Source organism: Pezoporus wallicus, unplaced genomic scaffold (genome assembly GCF_028554395.1).
Source record: "Pezoporus wallicus isolate ANWC-B61680 ecotype Strahan unplaced genomic scaffold, APGP_CSIRO_Pwel_v1 contig_4238, whole genome shotgun sequence".
In the NCBI taxonomy this organism is placed as follows: Eukaryota; Metazoa; Chordata; class Aves; order Psittaciformes; family Psittacidae; genus Pezoporus; species Pezoporus wallicus.
In genome coordinates, this window is record NW_026637932.1 from 2,199,266 (window position 1) to 2,224,865 (window position 25,600).

General features: G+C 37.6%; 1 protein-coding gene across 4 annotated transcripts in view; it reads left to right on the top strand.

Moving 5' to 3' along the window:
- The window catches only part of PRKACB (protein kinase cAMP-activated catalytic subunit beta), a 72,687-nt gene that overhangs the window by 42,239 nt on the left and 4,848 nt on the right, over positions 1-25,600 (top strand). For 3 of the 4 annotated variants that reach the window (XM_057408331.1, XM_057408330.1, XM_057408333.1), the window contains exons 2-8: positions 13,962-14,023; positions 14,956-15,084; positions 17,960-18,058; positions 19,056-19,138; positions 19,683-19,809; positions 22,049-22,144; positions 23,582-23,704. In XM_057408331.1, the coding sequence (XP_057264314.1) occupies positions 13,962-14,023; positions 14,956-15,084; positions 17,960-18,058; positions 19,056-19,138; positions 19,683-19,809; positions 22,049-22,144; positions 23,582-23,704 (719 nt within the window). Of the gene's footprint in view, positions 1-10,650; positions 10,706-13,961; positions 14,024-14,955; positions 15,085-17,959; positions 18,059-19,055; positions 19,139-19,682; positions 19,810-22,048; positions 22,145-23,581; positions 23,705-25,600 lie in introns of those variants that run through there. The other variant, XM_057408332.1, reaches the window with a different exon arrangement.

A 25,600-nucleotide genomic window follows, 5' to 3' on the forward strand; every position in this document is an offset into this window, starting at 1 on the left:
ATTTCTTTTAGAAATAACTGTTACAAATCATTAAGGCGCAGTCTGACTTGGAAAATTTAATAATTGAATGATACACATATCGGATCACTTGATTTTTCTATGCCACTCATAATTATTTTATGTGAATTGATACAAATCAGAGATGCCTTCTGAAATTATTATAATTGTCACCTAAAAATTCTAAATTGGCATTCACTGGTTTTCGTCTGAACCAGCCTATTCTTCTATGGTTTTTATTCTTTCTAAATGATGGGATAGCAGAATAGTTGAGGTCATTCATGGAAGTAGGGGAGGGGATTCTCATTTGAAATGAAATACTATAATAGATCTCGTAAACTTACAGGCAGGTATTTGCTTTCTAAAGCCATTGTGACTACTTATTACAAGGTACTTTGATTTTAATGGAATTACGAAGTACTATATTCTTTCTTGGAATATTATTGAAAGTTGTATCTAAATATATGAACTCTGCACATTTATTTCCTTGGAAACAGCTGTCAATTGAAATTGTTTGCAGAAAGCCCTAATATGTTTTTTTTCCTGAAATGCTGCTTGTTTTGTTTCAATCAGATAGTCTGGAGCTTTGGAAGATGACTTGAGATGGTTAGAGATTGCTTGAAAAGAATAAATGGTTAATCCTGTATGTGGGGTTTGTGTGTTTGTGTGGTTTTGCTTTATTCTGTGAATTTAAAGGACCATTTTTACAAAGGTTTCACTTTAGTACACGGCATGAGATAAAAGAGTGGGAGGAGCCATCCCACTGCCTTATCTAATATCTTATATATATATATAGCTTATACATATATTTACATCATACAAATGTGTTGAGGTCATCTTCTCTGCAATTAGAATGTGTGGCTGTTGTTTCCTTGGTGTACAAAGTACAGCAGACAGATACCGGAACTGGTACAGTTACAAAACGAGGTTTCAGAACTTTGTATGTACCTTATGGAGATTTAGGTTGCAGTGCTGCGGCTGTTTAAGTAAACCTTAACGCAGTCTGTCCCTGAAGGAGGTGGCCTGGCTTCCGCTGTGTGCTCCCTGCAGCGCTGTGGGGATGCTGGCAGGCAGGATACCGGTGGGGAGCTGGTGTACACAGCAGCCAGACCTCCCCACCGACATCTGCCCCTGCACAGCCTCTCTGGAAGTGAGGCTGAAACCTGCAGCCTTGCTGTGCTTCTCTACAGCACGCTACCGCCTTTGTCCATTGGTGGAGAAGTCTCTCACTGGGTCAGAAAGTCTCTGCTTTTCGCCAGTTACCAGGCTGGGTTTTCCATCGCCCTTTTCTCTGTTTCTCTTACTGTTAGGTTGTAGCTTCCTCAGGAATTAAGGTTTGTGGAAATCGGCTCTATGAATTTTGAATTTTTCTGTTTGGGTGTTGGGGTATTGGGGGTGGGGTGGGGTATGCTGGTGTGATTGAGTCATCTTAAGGGAAAAAATTCTTTATGAATGAGGTGAAAAAGAGGTTAAAGGTGTTTTATTGATTGATTTTTATTTTTCCTAGGAGGTGGTGGGGTTGGGTTTGGGTTTTTTTTCCCTGGGGCTTTATTCTGCAATTTGCATCTGTAGATTTCATTCATCTTGACATCCAGGCTCCCAGTTCCATTAGAAATAGAAATAAATAGCTGCAGCTTCTACGAAGAGTCAACTCCTAGTCAAAAAGGTCTATAAATGAGAAGTCTAATTTTGACAAGGGGAAGGTGACAAAATCTTTCTTTGTCAAGTGAGGATTAGATTGTCTTCGCTGTAGACCTTTCCCCATGTAAACAACTTCTGCTTTTCAGTGCACTTTTGTTGTGGTCTTCACTGCAGCAGTGTCGCTTTGCCCCATCAGTGAATAAAATCAGATCCTTCTCTTGTGAGAGACTGCCAAGATTTTGTTCAATTGCAGGTACAATTGGTTTACTTCTCCCCTCTTTGCACCCCCATCCCAGAGAGCTTCACTTTATATGATTGTTTTTCTGAAAAGACTTGAAAAACCCTTCTTCTGTTTCTTTGGTTTTGGGGCTTTGTTTTGAACGGCAGAACGTTCTTGAACAGATAAAACTGTAACTTCCATAGCCCCAGCTCCTAGTTCTGAAAGGTGCTACTCTGATAGATCTTCTGTTTCACTAGGAATAGGCTTAATGATCCCAAGTATCACCAAGTATGTGGTTGGGCCAGTACTTTCAAATACTGTAGGTAGAGGTAATTGTTGGTATAGACATTTATGCTCATACTACAGTACTTACCAAATGTGTGTGGAGACAAATGGTAAGTATGAGGAAAGAGGGTGAGCAATGCTGACAGACTGCTGAATTATTGTCCAGCTTTGTCTGCACTGGAGAATAGGAGTGGTTCAGGAGTGAGGGTAAAGGGACGTAGCATGCATAGTTACTTGCATTGGGAACATCCTTTATGGGAGAAAGACAAGAAGTAGCAACTAATTATTTCTACTGCTGAAAAGACTGCAGAAAATGGAAGGATGCCATGGAATTTCCAGGTGCCATATCTTCATACATGCGACTTATGGGACTGATGGATTCTTCCTTTCAAAAATTCCCCGATGTTACACGTTTGCCTCTGACAGTGGAACTAGAATAATTTCTTTGGTGTTGATCTGGGTTCATGCTTTGTTCTGATTTTTGTACAAAATTTTGGAAGAAAGAAAAGGCGACACAAGAGTTGTGTTGAGGGAGTTCTTAAATTGCATTCATACAGTGAATAGTCCCTCAGGGTTCTTGGTTTAGGGTCTGAGCAAACAATTAGTTTAATAAAACAAAGGTTTCTTCTAAAGGAAAGGGTGTTTGGTGTGTTTCAGTTTTGTCTTTCTTGAATTGTGACTTACTTTAGTCCCAGTTGTTACAGTTCTGATGGATATTTTGTTACAAGAATAATTTTCATCTTTCCTTTGTTTTCAGTTTGCATCTCAAATTGTTTAGATAATTATTTGTTGCTGGTTTCTTGAGTTGCTGCTGGTATTGCTGTTGCAGGCCAAAGTTCACAACAGGAGTTTCTCAGCTTTAATTATTGAGGTTCCTATGGGCTGTTTTGTAACTTGAATAACATTTCATTCATGCGGCTTAGGGTTTGGGTTTTGGTTTTTTTTTTTGTCAGGATTTGCAGCTCAGTTCTCGGCAAGTTTCATGCCTGCCTTTTATACAAATTAGCGCTGACTTTAACCAGTTTCTCTCTAAAGTCCCATTCCTTATCAGAATGGATAGTAAACACTCTCACCTACTTATTGCTTGCCCTAATCCTGAGGCAAACAAATTTGTTGTTCACTCAGTATGTTGAATTGTGAAGTGTGTTTGTTTATATAAGACTTCCTTATTCAGGAAGTCACCCTCTCTGCTGTTTAAGGTTATAAATGAACTTCTGCTTGGCTAGTTACTGCAGGCAGCCCTTTCCTGTAAACATGGAAAGCCCGTTCTGCAGGAGATATGGCGATGTGTCAGAAGCTCACATCTTGCAATGAGATGAAGAGCTGTTTTGCTGATTTACCCTGACAGCTGTGAAGATGTGTCCTAGTGATCCCAGTGCATGTGTATGAAAATGTGTCGTTTTGTTATTGTGAGACCTGGGACAAGGTAGCTTTTGTGGGAAGCAGACTTAGACATGAGTGCAGGTGAACCAAGACTGGAGTATCTACAAGTATTTTGATGCCTTGTATGAAATACTTGAAAAAACAAAAAGCAGGACAAAAGTCACTTGTAAAATGCATCCATGCAGTCAACAGCCCTTACAGTTGTTTAGTTTGGAGTATAAGGAAGAAAAGAGTTCAGTAAAACTTGGATTGCTTCTAAAGAAAAGGGTATTTGTCCATGAGTGTATATCTAGTATTATGAGAGGCATTCCCTGCTTCAGGGGATTTATTAATCAATATGCGGATCAGATCAACTACCTGCTTTCAGTTTCTAATAATCTAACTATAAAACATACTTCCAGTGATAGCTGCCCAGTAATATGTTATCCATTTTAGTCACTGAACTTTTACAAAGAGGGAAGGTGGAGCAGGAAGATGGAGAGGAAAGTTGGTGCTAGCCAGTTAGGATCTTAAACAGCGTGGAGGGATGGATGGCTTACCTGGAGGAAAACTGCAGGAGGTGCCATAAATGTTGGGCTTGGTATGTAATCTTGATGGTAAGAGGAAAATTTGATTATTATGTATATTAGTGTTTAACTACTAGAATTTGCTAAGAACCTTTACTCAAGGATGTGATATGTTTACAAGATATTTTATAGTAGTACCTTAGAAAATCTTGTTCTTGGAACTCATTCTTAAAATGTATTGGGGATTTTTTTTTGCACACGGTAACCATGGAAATATATGCGCTGTAGAAACATGAGGTGTTTGAATTTTCACAATTCTCGCCAAGTTTTCTATTTTCTTTGTAAAGTAATACCTGTTACATTTCACACAACAAAGGTGGTCTTTTTACACTATAGGTCTGGTGGTAGTTGCAGCATTTTAGATTACAGTGGGTAAAGTTTAGCTATAACTGCAGTAGGTGGTACTGCACAGGTGAAACTTAATTTCTTATTGCTCACAAAGCACATCAATGTCTGATAATGGAGAATTCTATGTGTTAAGATTTCTTCACATAACCTTTTCTGTATGAACTAATTTTATATGTAGGGAGTGTTAAGTACTGCGTTGAAAGTAACTGTATTAAACTTATGATTTATTAATTTGAAATTTTAGGTTAATAGCATTAACTTATCTAATAGTTGAAAATTAATAATTTAAAATCAGAATTATTTGTCAGAAGCCTGTTCAGTAGGCACTGCCACACTTCATGGTCACCTTACACTAGCACAAACTGGTACTCCTTCAGAAAATGAGCGGTTCTCCTGCCCCACATATTTACCTGTTTCCACCCCACGTTTCCCTTCCCTCACCCCAGGAGAAGCTTTCATGTAATGGAAGGAACTGCGAGTTGCTCTGGATTAAAATTAGCTTCCCATGGCCTGCCCTGCCTTCTGTCCATTACTTTTTAATCTGGCCTAATTCCCTGACCTGTCTTGGCAGTCAGCCACAAGGATGCTTTTGCTCTTTCAAGGAAGGTCATGATAGAGTGGCAGGAGCGAGTGGCTGTGGGAGGATGGGACTGGGGTACTTTGTATTTATACCTGCCCATACCGAACACTGAACTGTGGTTTAACAATCAAACCGCTATTTCTTGCACTTTTAAGCCTCTAAGTGTGTGGATTGTTGCAAGAGAGGAAGCAGATTTACAGATCTGTTGTCTCCAGCAGTCTGGAATAATTCCTTTCAATGAACTCTTTAAGAGCAGGAAGAAGGAATGAGAGAAACTCCTTTCCAAAGCTTAGTTTTAACATGGATGCCAGTTCTACTAGTTCAGAGAACTGGAACAAAAAATTGCCTCTAGTCAATCAGTAAAAGGTTGCTAATAATGCTTTAATTTGAAAAGAAAGCTTGGTTAAGAATGAGTCCTGAGGGAGCAAAATACCCAGAGATGGAATACCTCTTTCCCACCAGGAATATGCAAGAGACTTTAGGTCATGTCCTGTGCTTGGATGTTTAGATGAAGCTATTCTGCTAGTCTGCATTGAGGACATCTTGCATATAATCAATAATTTAGCATTTGAATAATAAATCCCAGCGTGGTTCATAGAATTATAGAACGGTTTGTGTTGGAAAGGACCTTAAGATCATCTAGTTCCAACCTCCCTGCCATTTTCAGAGATGCCTCATCCTAGACCATGTCACCCAAAAGCTCTGTCCAGCCTGGTCTTGAACACTGCCAGGGGTGGAGTGTTTACCACTTCATAGGCTTTGGTTGGTTATTTCCATTTTTTTGGCATTTATCTGTGTGGTTTTTGAGGGAGGAGCCACTTTCTTTAATTGGGTCTAGATTAAGAAAGCAGAGGTTTTGTCTCATCTGTATTTTTTATGGTGGAAAATGATTGAATCAGGACATACACACATGTACAACTCTGCTGAGCAGAGCTAGTACAAGATTTGATATGTTCGTGACTGAATAAATTTACTGATTTACATAAGTTTGGGGGAGTTTAAGCAAGATTTCAGGGATTCACACTGAGTTAGTTGGGTTTGGTCCTGTCTGCCAGGGTGTTCTCTGTCATGCTATACTTTCAGCATTAGCCACGTTCAGTCCCTATGTTTGGACCTGTACTTTATGATTTAAGGAAAAAAAATAAGGAGAAAAGACTGAAAATTGGATTGGAAACAAAATTGATCTTATTCTCTCTAAAAACAGAAGAAGGAAGAAGAAAGTCAGTCTGACTGCAGTAGTTGTGTGCAGTAGAGTGTCTACCCCTCAGAATTTAACAACGGTATCTCTGGTAGTGAAAACCTGTTTTGGTTTGTTTAAATCTGTCACATTTCTTTTACAGGCTCTTGCCAGCCAGCCAAACCAAGAGGAGAGGTGAACATTAGGACTTCAGCTTTAATTTACAGCTTAAAATTACAGTCTTGTAGCACTGAAAACAAAAATTAAGGAGGGGAGGGAAGGGGGAAGGATGAAAAGCTGGGTTCTTTATAGAGCACCTAGTTGTTGTAAATTTGTTTTTATAGAACTGGCAAAATACAGTCTAGCTCAAAACTTAAAAAACGTGGGTAGGGTTAAAGAAGGATTTTGCCTGTGTTCCAAATTGCGAGTTGTAATGAAAAAATACAATTTGTATTTCCTAATTGTTGCACATTGGAAATTGATTCCTGCATGTTCCCCACAGCCTCACCCCGCCAAATTGGGTTCCACTGGCTCTCTTTCAGTCTTTGGGCACTGCAACTGTAATTGGTCTTACTTTACTGTTTATCCTTTTGCTCCCCCAACTTACTCCGTGGTTTTTCCATGCCCTTCTGATCTCTGTTTCCTACCAGTCCTTCCCAGGATTCCATAGAAGTGTTGTATGCATGCTGTAAGCATGCAGTTAGGTTATTAGCACTTCCATTTAGATGCAAATTTGGATGCAGTTAATAATTCTTATATGGTCATTCATATTTTGTATTCCAGCAAATGGGCTCCTCCAGAACTGCACCATATGGTTTTGGTTTGGGGGTTTTGTTTTGTTGTGAACTGAAGGAAAAGGTCTTAGCCATTGAAGCTGGCAAGTTAGTTTGTTCTGCATCCCCTCTTTTTATCATAGTTAGCATTTAAAAGAAATACAAGGTCAAAACCCTGCTCTCAAAGTGAAAAACTTGATAAATGAGAGATTAAATTGATGCAGAGTTTATTAACCTAGGCTTAGTGACTTTGCAACTCTTAGAGCAGAAACAAGTGATACAAGACAAAACCATAGCTGGTCAGTTTTTCACAAGAGAGCTGGTATGTGTGTCTCACTGCAGTGCTAAAGCAAGATTGACTTGCCCTCTACCAGGCTTATATCACATTGGACTTTTTTTCCCTATTGTTTTTATATTGTGAGAAGCAAAGCCTTTTGTACTTGTTGACAGTCTGTTTAATGATACCATTTTAGTTTGTGTTTTGAAGTGTTTCCCTTCCCTTCACCAGCTATTAAAATGTTAACTGGTGCTCACACTACTTCCTCTGAGTGTATAATAATATTTAACACTTTGTTGTGTTCATTTTCAAACACTTGCCAGGGTAGAGAAATCTTTTTCTGAGTCTTGTGATACTACTACTGCTAATAAAGAGAAATCTAAAGAAATTTAAGGTGACCAGTTAATCCTGTAAGAGGGAGACTTAACTTGAATCATTCTTCTGACTTCCTTCTGAAATATGGTACCATAACCGCAGGATGCACTAAGGCATCTATATACATCTCCATAATGTTTAAGGCTATAAATGCTGGTTGTCTAAAAATGAAATATACGTCTATATTTACCAGAATCTCTTCATATATATTCATTTTTCCATTACATGGAATTTGGAGGTTTAATTAAATAACTCATTTAATTCTAACTTCAAGTGATTATATTACAATTTTGGAACAGAAATTGAATTGTATTTTGATAAAGGGCATTTTAAATACCAAGTAGAAATTGGCATTTAACACAGCAGATGGGGGTTTGTAGTGGCGCCCAATGTTTAGTCTTAATCAGTTTAGTTCTTGCTTTCTTGCCATGAATCCTATTGAATCCTATCCAGATACTTTCCCCCAATCCCTCCCCCCCAAAAAAAAAAAATCTGGCTTGCTGGCTCCTGTGGGATAGGTGCTTGAGAATAACAACTACAGTGCACGTGGGAGGTGGAAAAAGGCACAGTAATTCAAGGTAACTCTTCAGGACTGCTCCATCTGTGACCCCTTCCCCTCTGCTGTCATTTCATCCCTGCAACTGAGAGGTCTTAACCCCTTTAATATTTTATTGTTTTTCAGGAGCTTTCCTTGAATTCACTTGCTTTGAAACCATGTTTTAGGCAGAGTACTCTTGATGGTACTCATACCCTTTGTTAACAGTTCTTTATTATAAGCTTGCTAACTTTTCATACAAACATTAATCAATAAGCCAAGCAAAAATACTGTGTGTTGTGTGACTATACTGTTAGATAACAATCTGCTTTTGGGGGTTTGTGTGGGTTCAGGGGAGTTTTGCTTTGGTTTGGGTTTGGTTGTTTGGTGTTTTTTTAATGCTTCTTTGTATGCTGGTATTACCTAGGAACCTTTGGATCTTGAGTTACACTTCCCTTACAGATCTCTTACAGCAGGTTTCCTGCTTATCACCGTATTGCCTTGGTTCTGAGTACAGCTCTCTGCAGGCAAAGTCCCACTCCACCTTTTGAATGAGGGGGATAGCTTATATCTTGTCCAGCTCTGTGTGCATCTGTAGCATTTCTTCTGACCAGGGTTTGAACTGAAGCAGGCAGAAGTTACAAAACTGCTTGAAGTCTTTCATTTGTGAGCCCTCTGTTTCTGACAACCTTTTTGTGAATCTCCCCATATTCGTACTATATGCTTCAGGTGTTTGCATTGCACAAAACTTGCTGCTTCTACCAACAGTTGTTCTTGCTGGGCACAAAGAGCTAGGTTTGTGCTGTGTGTTTGTGCTTACTCAATCTCTGGACCACTGGTGCATTCTCTCCAGTTCCAGCTGCTGTGCTTCCTGACACATCGTCAAGGTCCAGCTGGGGAAAACCCCAGTGTCTGAAATACTTTGTTCATGATCCCCAGAGTTAAATTAAGATGCAAGTGAGGTTGAGCACCATAATCGATCAGTTTATTTATTAATTACTCTAAAAAAGCGATAGGACAGATTGGAAAAAAAGGATAGAAATTAAGCAAACCTTCAAGAGTGCAGAGAGATAGTCACCACTGTGCATCCAGCGACGTCCTGAGGGTCCGTAGTCATCATCTGTAGTCGTGGGAGTCGTCCAGGGTCCGTATTCGTCATTGGTGGAGGATGTCCAACACGGCGATTACCTTTTTCCCGTCTGTTATATTTGGGGGGGGTACCTCTTTGCTTAATGCCATGTACTGCACATAGCTGGTGAATCACCAGCATCCAGCTTCACTGCTCTTGCAGCCAGGTCTTCAACTGCACATATCTGTAGCAGTCCTCAAGATAATGGGCAGCAATTCCTTGCACCAACCCTTATGATAATGGACAGGGGAGTCTTATCTCAGTTACTCCTACCCGTCTCTCAGACCGTGGACAGTGGAGTCCCATTTCAGCTCCTCACACCCATCTCTTGGGCATTGGACCTTTGAGTCTCATTTCAGCTTCTCATACCAATGTTTGGGACAATGGAGTTTGATTTCAGTTCAGTCTCTCACACATGTCCAGTTGTTTTGAGCGCTGCTGTCACCCTCACCAGTGCTACTACTCATGTAAAGCAAGAGCTTTTCTTCCTTTAGTTTCAGCCTCCTTTGCTCCAGCTTGTGCTGTACCAGTGAAACCAGTCTGAATAGGGTCTGTTTGGCTGATCTTTGCTGTACTCTTTGCACCCTCGTCTTTACTGTGCTCAACTGTATAAGTGTGATCCTTGCTTTTCAGTGTTTATGGGAACCTTTCTGTCAACATCTCTTTCCTGAGTTCTTTTTCTATTTTGACAGTCTTACAAAATTAAATCATTTCATCGTATGGTGACCATACAGGATTTCCATATGTGTTCCAGTTTGCACACAGCAGCTTGGGCTGTGCGGTTGAGACTTTCTGAGGGGTTTTGCTGCTGTTGGGTAGAAGGACTGAAATTTGATTGTGAATTTATTTTTTTTTTTTTTTTGAGACTGCTTGCCATTTCTGTGCTATGCACCACATGCCATGCAATTCACACATGCTGTCTTCTGGAACAAAGTGCTAAGTAGTGGGAAGATCACCCGGTTACAGGTTTTATTGTGATCCAGCATGCTGCGATGAAGATAGATACACTTTTGTTAGCAACAGTTCCTTGGATGTGTGTCCTGGAATAGATTAATGATTAAAGATGCCAACTTGATCTGTTGAAGTTTTATAAGCTGTGCTTATTTCTGTGATGCATCATCTTTTTTTCATACTGAATTTAGCTGCCTCTGGGTTTGTTTTTTTCCTCTTTTCTTTGCTCAAACATTCTGTGATTTAGCATGAGTCATTTTGTCTGTGTGGGAAAGGGTTGGTTTGTTAAAGGGTCCGTTCTTGAGTGGGGAGGGGAACGGGTGGAATGTATTTGTGTTTTCTATGTGTTTATTGTGGAAATGCATAATTTTTTTTTCTTTTTTCCTTCTCTTTCTTTCCTCTCTTCATCATCTCATCTGTGTGGGTGAATGTTCCTGCAAACCCTTGTGGAACCTATAGAGACTTTTGGTATGCTCATTCCTTCATTAGTGCCCAAAGTCATAGATGCTAGGAATAGTTGAAAGACAAGCAAAGCAAACGAGTCACATTGTCACAATATAAGGTGGCTAAAAATGTGCACTTGAGGAAATCTTCTAAGCCGTCATCTAATAAACCTGTTCGTTTGAATCATCACAGTAATACCAATGGCCACTACTATCCAGTTGGTGTAAATTTTGATTCTGTGCTTGAAAAGTAGAAATGGAATGTGTCTTCCTGTAGCAAGAATTAATGGTTTGTGATGGAGAGAGACTTTTCAAAACTACCTATCCTGTTCCAAATTGTAAGTCTTATTTTCAGAAGTGACTGAAGTGTATGCACTTTGGTTGCTTAAATTCCATTTGAAATCACATACCAAATGATATTGTGGTGTAGGAGCCCAGGTGACCTCTGAAAATGAGAACAGGCATAGTTCGACCCATTTCCTCATTAGGAAGGAAATGTAATTCTAATAAAACACACCACAGAATACAAAATCATTTTTAAAAGATAGATGAGTGACAGGTATATAGCTTTATTTTGAAAATGTGTTCAGTGCTGCTTTCCAAGAAGAAAGGGTGAAAATCATAGAATCATAAAACAGTTAGGGTTGGAAAGGACCTTAAGATCATCTAGTTCCAACCTCCCTGCAATGGGCAGGGACACCTCACACTAAACCATGTCACCCAAGGCCTCATCCAACCTGGCCTTGAACACTGCCAGGGATGAAGCATTCACAGCCTCCCTGGGCAACCCATTCCAGTGCCTCACCACCCTAACAGGAAAGAATTTCCTCCTTGTATCCAATCTAAACTTCCCCTGTTTAAGTTTGAACCCGTTACCCCTTGTCCTGTCACTACAGTCCCTAATGAAGAGTCCCTCCCCAGCATCCCTATAGGCCCCCTTCAGATACTGGAAGGCTGCTGTGAGGTCTGGAAGGCTGCTATGATGTCTAATAAAATAAAGTTAAATAAGGTAGAAGTTCATTTGAAGGAGAGCTTGTGGCTTATTGATATTCTAGAAATGAAAGATTTTTCTCATGCTTCCACAATTTGAATATTTCCAGCTGCATCGCATTTTTTCATGGACACCATTCTTTATTCCAGAAGCAGAACAGAAAGATGACTATATGTAAATGTCATTGTTTTCATAAATACAGAGTAAATTATATTTCAGTGCAAAATACATGGAAACTTAAAATATTTATGTGAGCAATGGAGATAGCGTGAGGAATATTTAAGATACGTACTGTAATAGCATAAAAAGAGACCAGTTATCTCATGGTTTGGCTGTGCTATATAGTATAAAAGTTAATGTTCATTTCTAAGCTACAGCCACTTGAGTTCGAAGGCTTGGCTTTTTGGTGATCTTAATGATCATCTTTGGGGTTTTTTTTCTTGTCATTAAGAGAAAATAATGTTCATGCTATTTTGATATAAGTTGAAGTTTTAAAACTTTATCGCTAGTCATCATTTTACCAAGTCATCTCTGTTCTTGTGAATGGAAGAAGGCTCATCAGGCATGAATCTGGACACTGTTAGCTTCCCTTTTTTGTGTTGAGAAATTATTTCATGCCACAGGAAATCCTGTGCTTTTCTCAAATCAGGATCATTAGAAGTCATTACATGAGTAACCCCCATAATTTAAAAACAATGGAAATATTTTTTCCCCACACAGGATAAATATGTCAAGCATTTTTACTGACTACCCACTGAAATATTTTTAACTCTCAGTGAGTTTTAATACCAGTTTAAAATAGGTCCTTTGATAGAAACTATGTTTTCAATACCAATTTAAAATAATTCCTTCAATACAAACTATGTTTTTCTTACTCTGCCTAGCCATACATTTAGGGTAATAAATATGTTCTTCCTCTCTGATATTGCTTGTGATCTCATTGTGAGTGGATCTCATGCTTTAAACACTCTTTGGACCTTGAGGTCTGGCAGAACTTTTGATATTTTTTCTGCAATCTCAGTTACTTGCTCCTCCATCAGAGCCAGTGACTGTGGGAGCCATAAACCTCCCTTGGGCATTTTGTGGTAGCTGAGTCCCATAGCGCATTTGAGAGGGAGTTAAAAAGGAACACAGAACAATTACTGACAAGCCTTCTCCAGGGCTGCCCTTGCTTTTACTGCTGCTGTAACTCCACCAGTACTAGAAGAGAATTTTAAGAGAAGTCTCTGTGTAGACTCCAGTATTCTTTGCAAAGCACAAAAAAGTTCTGATTTGGCAGAATCAGATTGTTTACAACCCCGTAAACCTATTTTTTTATGACCATTGGAAGGTAAATTACAGTTGCTAAAACATATATTTCTAGATGTTAACCAAAAAATCTTGGCACACTGCTCAGTATTTTTAGAAGTTGCTTGTGGCAGAGCATCACAGTGCAGAAAATCCACTGTTATTAATGCTCCATTATGTGAAATAATTCAGAGAACACAAAAACAGTAGGATATTTTCTTCTTGATTCTGTGACTCTTTCAGAACCTCAGCAATGTCTAAAACACCTCTTGTTTATGATGGTGCCTTAAATAATCTGCCTTGATCTGCCTGAGAATTGGTATTAAAAAAAAATAGAACAGCTGAAAGATGATCTAAACAAAATGTGTTGGTGCACATTTTAAATAGCCATCCGGAATTTTACGCATTCCTTCAATTTCAATGGAAAATCTATATTAAAAACTCTTATTCTCTGACTGTGGGCATGCCTAATGTGCAGTGTCAGTGTAGGCCTGTGCTTTGTCTTTGCTTGCAGTAATGCTGTCCATTTGTTGAGCTTGCAAACAGCCTTTAAATGAAGGTGATGAGGGGAAAAAGCTATGAGATTGGCATTCCGCTTAAGCAGCTGAAAGAAAATGTAACTTTTATTTAACAAAAATTGATTAAAAGTCTGTGGAATGGCTGTTATAAATGTCAGGTGTTTGTGGGTTTTTTCCCAGCCAAATTAAGAACATTTTGCATCACCTTAAAGCCTGCTTGCGTATACAGTATTGTGAGATAATAGAGCCGGTGTAGAATTTCTGTAGAATGATGTAGTTACTCCAGAAAGCTTAGAGACCACCTGGAGATACTGTAAAAGCTCTAGAGGCATTGGTGCTTGCTTTCATACATGGAGAAAATAATGTTATTACAAGCTGAAGAAATAAGTTGATAATGAAGTTTGCCTATTTTGCTAACAAAGCATCTCCATTGCATTCATGACAAATTACACTAACTAAATTGTACTTTTTTGGTCTGCTTTCAGTGAAAGAGTTCCTAGCCAAAGCCAAAGAAGACTTTTTAAGAAAATGGGAAAGCCCCCCTCAGGTATCCATCATTTAAGCATTCAGTAATTTTCTCTTGCATTTTTGTATAATGTGATGTGTTATCAGCCTGTAATGAGTGGTGCAGAAAACAGAAATATTTTTTAATGCAATTTTTAAAGGAGTTTCCAATTTTAATGTCAGTTTTGTTATTGAAGTTCATCAGCAAAGACTCTTGGGCCTTCTCCAGGTTTGAGTCGATGAAATGCTCATACTGAACAACAGCTTTCTCTTACGGAGAATGATGTTCACCATCAGCATGACAAGACTCATATTCTACTGGCATGGTTTAACTGGCTTTTTATAACAATAAGCATTGGCACATCTGTCATCTACGCTGTTAATAATTTCCTCTATGATATTAAGGGGAATTGAGGTCATTAAGTCTACTGCATAGGGCTTGGGGCAGGTTAAGGAGCTTGTTAGAGAGACGTCTCTGAAAAGTTGAACTTGGTTTGGGTTTTGGGGAAAGGGTCATTGTTTTTAAAGCAGCATTTGGAATGCTGTGGTACTGAATGTCTTTGAAAACTTATTCGGTGATACACTCTCCAGACAGCCCTAAAGTAGGAGTGTCTCTAGAGCTTGGGGTATTTTGAATGTTCCAAAATTCTTGTTTGTGAAGTCTGAGGGGGTTATTTATCTGCATGTTAAATTTGTGATCTGTTTACTGCATTTCTTACTAAGCATGTGTCATCTGTATGGACAAATTACAGAAACGTTGATACAATTCAGTTAAGCCTTTTTCTGGTTTAATGAGTGCAATGTAAAATCTCTTATTAAAACTTGACAGGCATGAAATTGTAACAACAGTATAGTTGGCTATTGTTGTCTTTGGTAAATGTAATTTTACTCATTATTTTTCATAAATAATTCAGTTCATACAGATAAAATTGTCTTTGGGTATTAAATAATGTCATTATATCCTTGTACATGTAGAATACTGCTGGCCTAGATGATTTTGAGAGGCAAAAAACCCTTGGAACAGGATCATTCGGGAGAGTAATGATGGTGAAACATAAAGCCACAGAACAGTATTATGCTATGAAGATACTGGACAAACAGAAGGTTGGTGTAACTTATAGTGCATTTTGTGGTACAAAAGAGTTTTATGTAGATCAAGATCTGGTAACTGTGGCTAAACTGTGTTGCACAACTGTGCTTTTGCTTATCACATCTCGTGATACATGAAAAGCCTGGCTTTCTCTTTTGAACCTGCAGATTCAGCTGTTGAGGCTGTGTCAGATTCTTACAACTGCCGGTAACTCTACTGGCAGGCTAAAGAGGCTCTAAGTACTGTCCAAGGCATTAGTAAAATATTGTCAGTTAAATTCTTTGCTTAGCTTGTGAGGTGGCCTATACCAAAATGTAGTGTTGAAGCTAAATAAATAAATAAATACACACACCTTCACAGTATAGCTCAAAATTCTGGAAGATTCTTTGGGTCAGAAATTAACAAAGTTTTCAGTTGTAAACCATAATTTAAAAAATAATTTCTTTTCCATTCTTGAACCCATGGGGTATTAACTTTTGTAAGCATAATTATGCAATAATCCTGTTGCACCTCTAGTAACTGCATAGATAGAACAGTAACCTCTCAGAACAGCTGTGACAGTAGACATTTTCTATGTTGAAAACTTAAATGCTCTATTCTGAATCTGTATTCTTACTCCAGCCTGATTTAACAGTTTATTACTGTTAGATTAAGTAAGTGGCATCACTTGATAAAGTTTAAATTTTAAATAAAACAGAGTTCTAGAATGCTAAGATGTGTCTTTAACCATTCTGACAAGCCTTTCAGAAGTACGTTATTTAGATTAGTAGATTCTTAGGTCTTCAATATAAGAGCTTTTCTTACTTTGTAAGGCCCTGTAAATAACTTTGCTACTGTACAACAAAAATCATATTAAGAAAATATTAATCTGGCAAAGAGAACTTAATAATCAGCAACTGATAAAACAAAGTCAGCATTATCTCAATGTGGACTCTTGCACTTAGGCATTATTACCTTCCTGAGCAGTTTTAGATAATGGAATTATGGCAGTGACATGAACGAGTCCTTTATGAAATACACACTGTTTCAACTCAGCATACATAATTTTATGTGTGTATTCTATTAGACATATATTAGTGTTATGTCGGTAACTTCTATTAATGAATCACAAAAGTAGAAGGTGGTTTAGGGAGAACCTGTTTCTGTCACTTTCTATATTCTAGAAGACATACAGGTGTCTAAAATTAGCTTGCAGGCTGCCTGTGATTTTTCATTTACATTTTACTTGGAAAAAAGAGAAGGCGTGTTGTGTGTCCCTTTGTTATCCAGTCTTATGCTTGGTTCATCATGATATGTAATAGAAGTTGGTGTAGCCAGAAGCCTTACATGTAAGGTTGTTAGTCTTTTATTTGTCTGGTTTAATTTAGGAAGGCTGTAACATACTATTGCTTGGCTAGTTTCATTAATAATTGTTTTTTTTGAAAAGAAAATATTGTTAACAAAATCTTAGACACGAGCAGGCTGCTGGAGAATCTGACAAGATACCATTTGATATACAGGAAGCTGTCATTAGACATGCCCTGAGCCGAGCTTAAATGTGAGCAAAGGCGTGTTATCCGAGGTTACAGTTTGATATTGCGAAGTGTTAAACAGCAGCTTCAGCCTGTAGTGCTGCTGCCGTTGCCCTCCAGTATCTAACAAGCAGAAGATGGAGGAAGGGTGGAAAAGTCTTGTCTAGCATTGCAGCTGTATGCTTCACAATATCAAATTAAAACTTCAGCTTGCTTGCTTCCATCACCAAGGTAATTCCAGAGCCATAGCTTTTTTAGGGATGAAGCAGACGCTTCCCACACAAATGAGCCGATTTGAGCAAAATTTTTATTTGGTCCCTAAAGATCTGTGATTCAAAAGAGATCTAATATTTTTAACTCTGTACTTCTTTTGTATGACATTTATTGCAAAACAGTAGTGGGCCTTCTAGGTTCTGCCTTTTGAATCTAAAAATTCAATTTAAACACAGTGTTGGTCAAGGTTGGAATATCTTGCTTATCTGTTTTTTGTAGCTGTTAGATTTGATTTCCAAACGTGTAAAACCAGACTTCTTTTGATCACTCTTGTGTATTTTCTCCTTGTTTCTTTGGGGGAGGGGGGAAGGAGAAGTAACTTTACTTGGAAATCATGCCATTCTCAAAATCTGTATTGTGCAATAGGGATTAAGTAAAATGGAAAGAAATCGATTTTACAATGTTGGGGTTTAATACAAGTACATCAGTTGTTAATTACTGAGAAAAAGCAGTGATCAGAAATTTGCCGTTTGCTGCCTTGTTAGCATCTTGGCATTACGATGGGTTCCAAGAAAGCAGCATTTAGTTTTTTAATACTTCTGCTAAGCAGGAAAGCAAAGCACACTGAAAGGTCTGGCAGAAGTAACAGTTGTTTATAAGAATGGCAGTTTTGAATTTGTATTCTCCTTAGTCGTCTTCTCACTACTGTGTGAGCTGTATCAAATAAGTCAGTTTGCTCCTGTCCACAGATAACAAAATTCGTAATTGAATGTGGCTGACACAGTTTCCTGCCTTTCTTAGCAAAGGGTCCAGGGTCCAAATGGATTTTATTGAACTGTCATCCAGCTGCAGAAGTGTCTCCATTACAAATGCAAGCAATTCTTAAGAAAACAGAGAGGTGTTTTCCTTACTGATTCCTATTCTTAGCAAGTAGTAAGAAACACTATTTCAGGAGTTACCTGTGAACCATATTGCATCAATATTACTCTTTAAAGTTGTTGGACATTTTAATCCTTCCTTAGCACTCCTGTTGTACTAGTAATCTATAAGGTTTTTGTATTATCTGTAAAGTTACAAGCTTGTTTTCAACTAATTGTTTTACACTGAAAAATCTGTCAACAACCGTAAAATGTACTTAAACTGAAGACTGTTTTTCCTCTCCTAGGTCGTCAAACTGAAGCAAATAGAACACACACTGAATGAGAAGAGAATATTGCAAGCGGTGAACTTTCCTTTCCTTGTAAAACTGGAGTATTCTTTTAAGGTAATCATTATTTTGAAAGTAGGTATTTGGGTTTCAGTGATGCGTGTGCTCGAACATGTTAAACCATTTAACTTCTATAGTACAATAGTTGAAAGTTTCCAAAGATGCTTCACATGGCACTGTTGCCAGGTCTTGAGCTTTAGTTCCTGCACTTGTGTGTACACTTGCACGCACCCTGGGTCATCAGGTGATGACTGAAAGCACATATCCAAATAAATAAAAATTAAACTCTTATTTAGAGATTGCCCTTTTTGAGGGAAACTGGCTCTTGTGCAGCAGAGAGCCTGTAGTCATCATTCTGTCTTTGAGAAAACACAAAGGATGTATTTCTATACCAATATATTGAATGGTAAATTTGTAATTGTTCTGCGGGCTTTTCAGTTGAGATTTATATCTGAGCAGGTCTTAGTGACAATCTTAACCATGACGGAAGGAGCATTTGATAGCTTCTAATTTCATGGCAGTTATGTGTTAGTCTGTCTGTAAAGAAATAGAGTATTTTCCTAATTTAGAGAATTGCATGTGTCCTCTAAAATTCCTTCCGCTTTTTTTTTTTTTCCTTCTTTCTTCTTTGTTAATACCAGTTAAAATGAGCAAAGATGTTCTACCTCAGTCCTTACAGTTTCGAAGCTTGGGGCAGGGGCTGTGGGAGACAAGAATACCTCTGTCTATCAGTTCTGAACTTGTAAGAGTGCATGGTCTTGTCTTACAGTAGGCATCTTATCCTCTCTTCCTTCTCATCACTTACACATCTTCCTGTGTTAGGAACTCGCTGATTATTCAGATTTACTTTAAAATAGATTTGTTGACATATATGACGTTCCTTTTGTCATGTATCTGCAAATTTCAAAGAATTTCTACCTGTCTCGCTTCATATTTAAGGTCATTTGATGGCTACGTTCAGTTTACATTCTTTAATAAAATATACTGTATGTAGGAATTATGGAGACTGTAACATGCCTAATATGTATTTGTGTGTGTTTGCTTGCTTCCTTAGGACAATTCTAATTTATACATGGTAATGGAGTATGTTCCTGGTGGTGAAATGTTTTCACATCTAAGAAGAATCGGAAGGTTCAGGTGAGAGTCTTAATGATGTTATTCCTTTAAAAAGGCTTATGTTGCTAAATTGAGAAGAGGGTTTTATAAAATTTGTTAGTATTGAAGGAAAAATTCTGGAGGGTTAAATGCATTAAAGTTACTCCTCTTTCAGTGCGGAAGCTAGTCAGGCAAAGAAGACCTCATAATTATTTGTTATTTTTCAGTTAGTTAATGCAGGCATTTGTGATTTATGCATGATAAAATCTTGGAGTTCCTATGCTCACTGAAATTGGTGTTAGTTTCTAAAAGTAAAACTTAAAGTCTAAGCTCTGTATTTTGGGATACGTTCATGCTGATTTGCATGTGTTTTTCACCTGCAGAACTTAAATACAGGAAGCGATTGTGTCAATTCTAAAATGTTTGCCTTTTGCTGATTTTTTTTTTTTTTTAATTTTTTTTTGTTGTTACACAGTAAAAGAATCTGTTACAAGATACTTAATTTGTCCATCCCTGGAAGTTACATGGTTGTTTCAGTATCTTAGCATAGCATTGGGGTACTTAATGTTCTTTTAATTCTTCACAGTGAACCACATGCACGGTTTTATGCAGCTCAGATAGTGCTAACATTTGAGTACCTCCATTCATTAGACCTCATCTACAGAGATCTAAAGCCTGAAAATCTTTTAATTGATCAGCAAGGATACATCCAGGTATGATGTTCTTCGTATATTTAGATAGTCAAGTCTTGTCTTACAGTAGGGTTAGGTGATTTTAGAAAATGTATTTAGAATAAATAGTCTTGAAGCTGGTTGACGTGTTGGCATGTATTTAGGGAGCATTAAAATGTCCTACTGGTTAGTAACAGTTAAAACCACTGGAATTTACCTCCTCTGACTAAAATTAAGTATGCACAATGGAGTTGTCTGTGGTTGAGTGAGTTGCCAAGGTTTCCCTTGGGGTTTGTGGTGTGAAGTAGGTGATTACATGGCTCTGTTCATCTGAACTATTTTAGATATCTGCCCTAGAACAAGACAAACAGTGCCCTAAAATGTCTGGTTCTCTGCATTGTCTGTATAGATGGCTTAGGATGACCAGCTTAGATGTCAACACCAACACTATAGTACTTCATTTCATTCAGGTGAATCCCACCCTTGGAGAGTCTTGCGGCACATCTGGAATAAGAGCTTAGCTGAGACCAGATCAGAATTGCAGTGCTGCAAATGGCAGCTTTGGTTTTACAACAGCCTCTTATGGCACCCCCTTACCTTTCTTTCAGCTCTTATCTTTTTTATAACTGGCAAATGGGATACAGCTGTATACCAAAAGGTGGTATACAGTAACAAGCACTCTGCAGTGCTTTGCAGTCCTTAAATGATAGGATCAGGTCTTTCCTCATTGTGTCAGCTTTTACTATAGCAGAATCTAACAGGAAAAAAACATAATAAAAACGTTTGAGAGAAGTAGAAAGGGTATATATCTTACGTTGTTTATAACTGTAAAATAGTCTTGCATAGAGAATAAAATAACACTGTAGGGAGAAGTACAAGTTCTGTTAATGTGGTTGGGGAGCACCATTAGTGTAAAGCTATGAATGGCTTCAGAATTGGTGATTCTGTATGTGCAACAATATGGTTTTGTGACGGTGGGCATACTGCAAAAGATAATGGGTCCAGCAGTCGCTCTTCCCTTGTGAAATTGATTCAGTTCTGCTTCCGAATAGAGAGGGGGGTGGGTTCATACATTGATACTGCAGTTCCAACTAAATTTTGTTTAGAAACTGCATTAATTTTTGTTTTTAATTTTAAAGCCATTACTGTTTGTCTCACGTCTGCAGTGTATTTTTCTTATGTAGACTGTGCATTCACAAACACAGAAATGATTCTTTGCTGACTGAAGCAGGTCTGTCTAGTCAGTACATCATCCTCTCTGTTCAGTTCCAGCTGTGGCTGCTGGTTTTATCAAAAACAAAGCAAAAAAAGCTGCCTCAATAGTTTTGGAGTTTGGATTGTTCAATTGTGAGAGCAGTGCATCAGAAACATCAGCATAGGATGTTGTATGATAAGCAGTTATTATCATTGTGGTATAGTATGTTTTCTCAGGAAGAGGTTGAAAAAGGTACAAAGGAGGAAACAAAAGAAACAGGTCTCCAGACTTAATGGCTTGAAACTGAGTTTCACGTGTAATTCCCTGGCTTCCATGTGTATTCTGCAGTACAGCCCAGCAAAGATCACACAGCTATCATCACATACAAAGTTCTGAAACTTACTGCAGAAAACATGCCAAGTAGAATGAGGAGTTTTGTAATGGCCAAGAACTTGCCATTTGTGAATACAATTACTGCTACATTTTCCCTGCCCTAGCCCTCAAATAAATAAGCTTGACTCTGGTGATGCTTTCAAAGATACTCAAAATCAGAAGTTATGGAAAGACCTCTTTCATGTTCTCTTATTCCCACACTAATTTTACATGTAACCTTTATACACTTATGCAATAAAATTCTAAATTTACATGAGTGGCAGATATTGTGACCCTTTTTGTGATTCATGTATTTGTTAACTAAAGGAAAATATAAATACTTGTTCATATTCATGTTCTTTAAACTTCCAGCAGTATAAACAGTCTGATTGAAAAGTGTAAGAAAGTTAATGTAATTGCAGTACATGTGGGAGATTAGTGAGCTGAAGTTCCCACTGATTTTTTTTTAAATTATAAATAGAAGGTTTTGTCAAGGGGAAGATATATTTTGTTATTTATTAATTTTACCATGAGAAACCTTTTCACTGTCTGATTTAGAAGTATCAGAAGGACTGATACATCTGACTATATACTATGTGATTAGAGAAGCAGATACTTCCTCTGTATAAAATGGCTTTCCAAAATGCTTCAGAAGTACTTGATTTTAAATTTCTTTGTAGAAATGCACTTACAATTTATTTCTTCTGCTGACAGGTCACGGACTTTGGCTTTGCAAAAAGAGTAAAAGGAAGAACTTGGACGTTATGTGGGACTCCAGAATACCTGGCACCTGAAATAATTCTCAGCAAGGTACTTTGTCTTGTTATTTGGCCATGTACTTGACGCAGTTAGAACTTATCACCCAATTATTAAACTCTGAGGCTTAACCAATTGCTGATACTTCCAAAAATCAAATCTTGACTAGTCAACTCTTGATGATAATTACACAAAATGAAATTGTTGCTTTCTAAGTGTTTTTAAGTATGCTAAAATGTACTCCACATCGGAGATTTTCACATAACTGTACACAGCTTTCTACATATGCTTGCCATGTAACTTGTGAGGTAAAAAGGGATTTAAGGAGTCTCTAATGAGGTGATTTAACTAGCGCCCTTGTCAGAAACCAGATGTGAATGATTACGTTCTGAAGTGTTAACAGACTAGAACAGAAGCTCCAGGGTTAACAAAAACCACATTGGGTGAGTCACTAGTTATTAAATAATTAGTTACAGAGTGTTTCAGGTTTAAGGCACTTTACATGAAGTCAAACATAACAAACCACTGCACTACATATCAAGTACATGCAGTCCAACCTTACCATTGAGGAGTTTGTCTCTTTACTTGCACTGACTGTTAAAATAAAAGAAATCTTGTTTATCATATAGGTGCTCAACTGTAGCCCCTTCATGTTTTATAAAGGTAAAAAGCAGTTCTATGAACTGTATATGATACAATCATAATGCATAATGTTAAATTGTGCATTTAATATACAGTTTAAATACCCTTTGCAGGTCCAAAAGTAAACAAAATGTACTTTTTGGGGGGAGAAAATGTTTGGCATTTGCAGCTTTTTTGCCCCTATGTAGCTAAAGCAGCAGAATAAATTGCAGTATATGTACTACAAATTCTCCATAGTAGACTTTTGAGAAAAGCCCAAGTCTTAGCCCTGAGCTTTGTAAAAGATCTCAGAGAACACATAAAATTCATGAGGTTGGTGGAGTTTTTTATTATAAATGAGTCTGTAACAGCTAAACTTAAGCCCTTGTAGCTAGTTGAATAAATATGAAAACAAATGTTCTGAAATGTAGATAATCAAGCAAAAAGTTATACAGTATAGGAAGTATTATTGTATTTAATGAAATTTTCCTAAGCTTTGAAAGACATTTCAATCATTCTTTAACAAGATTATTTTGATTTTAAAAAAAGAAAGTAAATTGTGGCCACTTCTGTCGCTTAGGGAGTCTTGTCACATCAGTGTAAAGACATCACTGAAACTCAGCACAGGAATATGTGCAAAATGTTTCACTTTCATCACTGTTTCACTGTCATCACTGCATTTTTTTAAGTATATTTTAAGTATATTGCTGTTGGAATCTACGAGCTCTGGTTTGGTTTGAACTAGTTTGTAAGTTGCGTATTAAGCAAGCAATAATGCATTTGCTTTCTTTCCATTCCATGGATAGATACTGAAAACCTTTTAACTGTGTTAGAAGTGGTGCTAACAGCAGTATTTCTCCTTTTATCCAGGGTTACAACAAGGCAGTGGATTGGTGGGCATTAGGAGTGCTAATCTATGAAATGGCAGCTGGATATCCCCCATTCTTTGCAGATCAGCCCATTCAAATTTACGAGAAGATTGTGTCTGGCAAGGTGAGTGAAGGCTTTGTGTATTTTTGCAAGGGTAGTTGTCTTAGCAGAACCTGGTTTTTTGTGAGGAGTAGATGCAGAATTTAATGGCTGCTAGAGTGTGAGCAATTTGGAAAGAACATGGAAGAAGTTTGTAATGTATGCTTCTTAGGTAAGGACCTTATTACAGTAACATTAAAAATCAAAGTTCTAAAAATCTGTTCCCTGCTTTCAAATGCAAGTTACTAAATTTACAGACATTATGGCATTATATCCTTTTATGCTTGGATAAAAATGATCTATTAACAATTATTTAGCTTCATGCTTTATTTGCCTTGCTATTTTTTTTCTAGAAATATTTTTAAGAAGCTCTAAAGAGTTTCCATAATCCATAGTAGGTTTCTTTACTTCTGCAGTCCGGTAGTTCAGGACAATGTCAAATGTTCTGTTCAGCTTTCATTGTTACATAAGATTTTTAAGAAATGTTTTGAACTTTTCCGTTTTACTTTTTCATGAATAGCTCTCTCTGTTGTTTCTCCTGCCAGCCAGCGTTGTCTCTTCATGTTTCTTTGTGCTCACTTGATTTGTTACCTTCCTTGTCCCTACATAAACACATGCTGTGCCGCATCTTACGTACTGCTGTAATTCTGATCAAGGGAAGGAGCCTCAGTAGGCCCTGTCTAGGACCATATTTAAATCAAGAAGGTGGTTGCTGTAATGCTGTGACCCCTCAGCCGTCTCTGTGAATAAATGGGAATTAACTTACTAAGATACATTTTTAAAGAAATGTTTATCCTCCAAAGTCAGAAAACTTGGGCTTTTTTTTCAGTTGTATCTAATTTCCTCAACATGTGCTGTTGATTATCTACTTTTTTTACTGAATCCATGGATGGTTGCAGAAACAGCACTGGATGTGAACTCTGGAAACTCTAAAATTCAGTTCTCAGCTAGCAGTATGTTTCCTTTATAACCTTAAGTCTTATTTAATCTTTCTTATGCACCTGATTCTCTACTTAAAAAATTCAGATAATATTTCCTTACTGCTCAGCTGTCTAAGTATTATATTCATTAAAATCTGTGGATTTTTCCTGTACTAGAGTAGAATATCTTGACAGATAAACTGAAGCAGTGATCTTGATTATCAGGTCTCTTGGTTTCGCAGTACATTTCTATGTTAAATAATTCCATGTTCTGCATTTACGTCATAACTGATCAGCTGGATATAGGGAGTGTCAAACGCTGAGACTACAGGCATGACAAATACATCTTTCTGCCTGTTCTTTTCCCCTTTCTTCTCTCTGCCATCTCAAATGGTATCAGCAGATCTTTTGCTAGTAAAACTCTGTGTAATTACATTCCATGAATCATCTTCAAATATTTCTTAGCCAGGTTTGAATGAATTGTATTGTCAAGTGACTTCAAATCGTGCTGTATTATTTATCCAAGATCTTTGGTGTTGGTGTGTTCAGTTATCAGACACAGATTACAGTACAGCATAAAGTTCCAGTTTGAATCTTCATGTATGATTGCTGAATGATAATTCAGAGCATATGTATATACTGTATATATATATACTATTATATACTGTATCTCCTATGTGTGTGTGTATGTATATACACACTATAATCTAAAAATTTATTGCTGGAAGATAATTAAAAATGCCTTGAGATGATGTGTTGGTGAGGCACCAAGTTAAATTTAACTTTTATATTACTATTACATTGAATTAATATTTTTCCCCAACTCACTCAGATCTAGAAACTTTCAGTTCAGAAAATGGTGGATGGACAAGGTAACACTATTGGTAAAGGCTCTGTAAAACAGAAGTACATGTGCAACAGCAGTAATTGCTCTTTTCATGCATTGCTACTTGATTTGTTTTTAGAGGAAGAATAGGAAATGGCCCAATGTTTCCTTTTG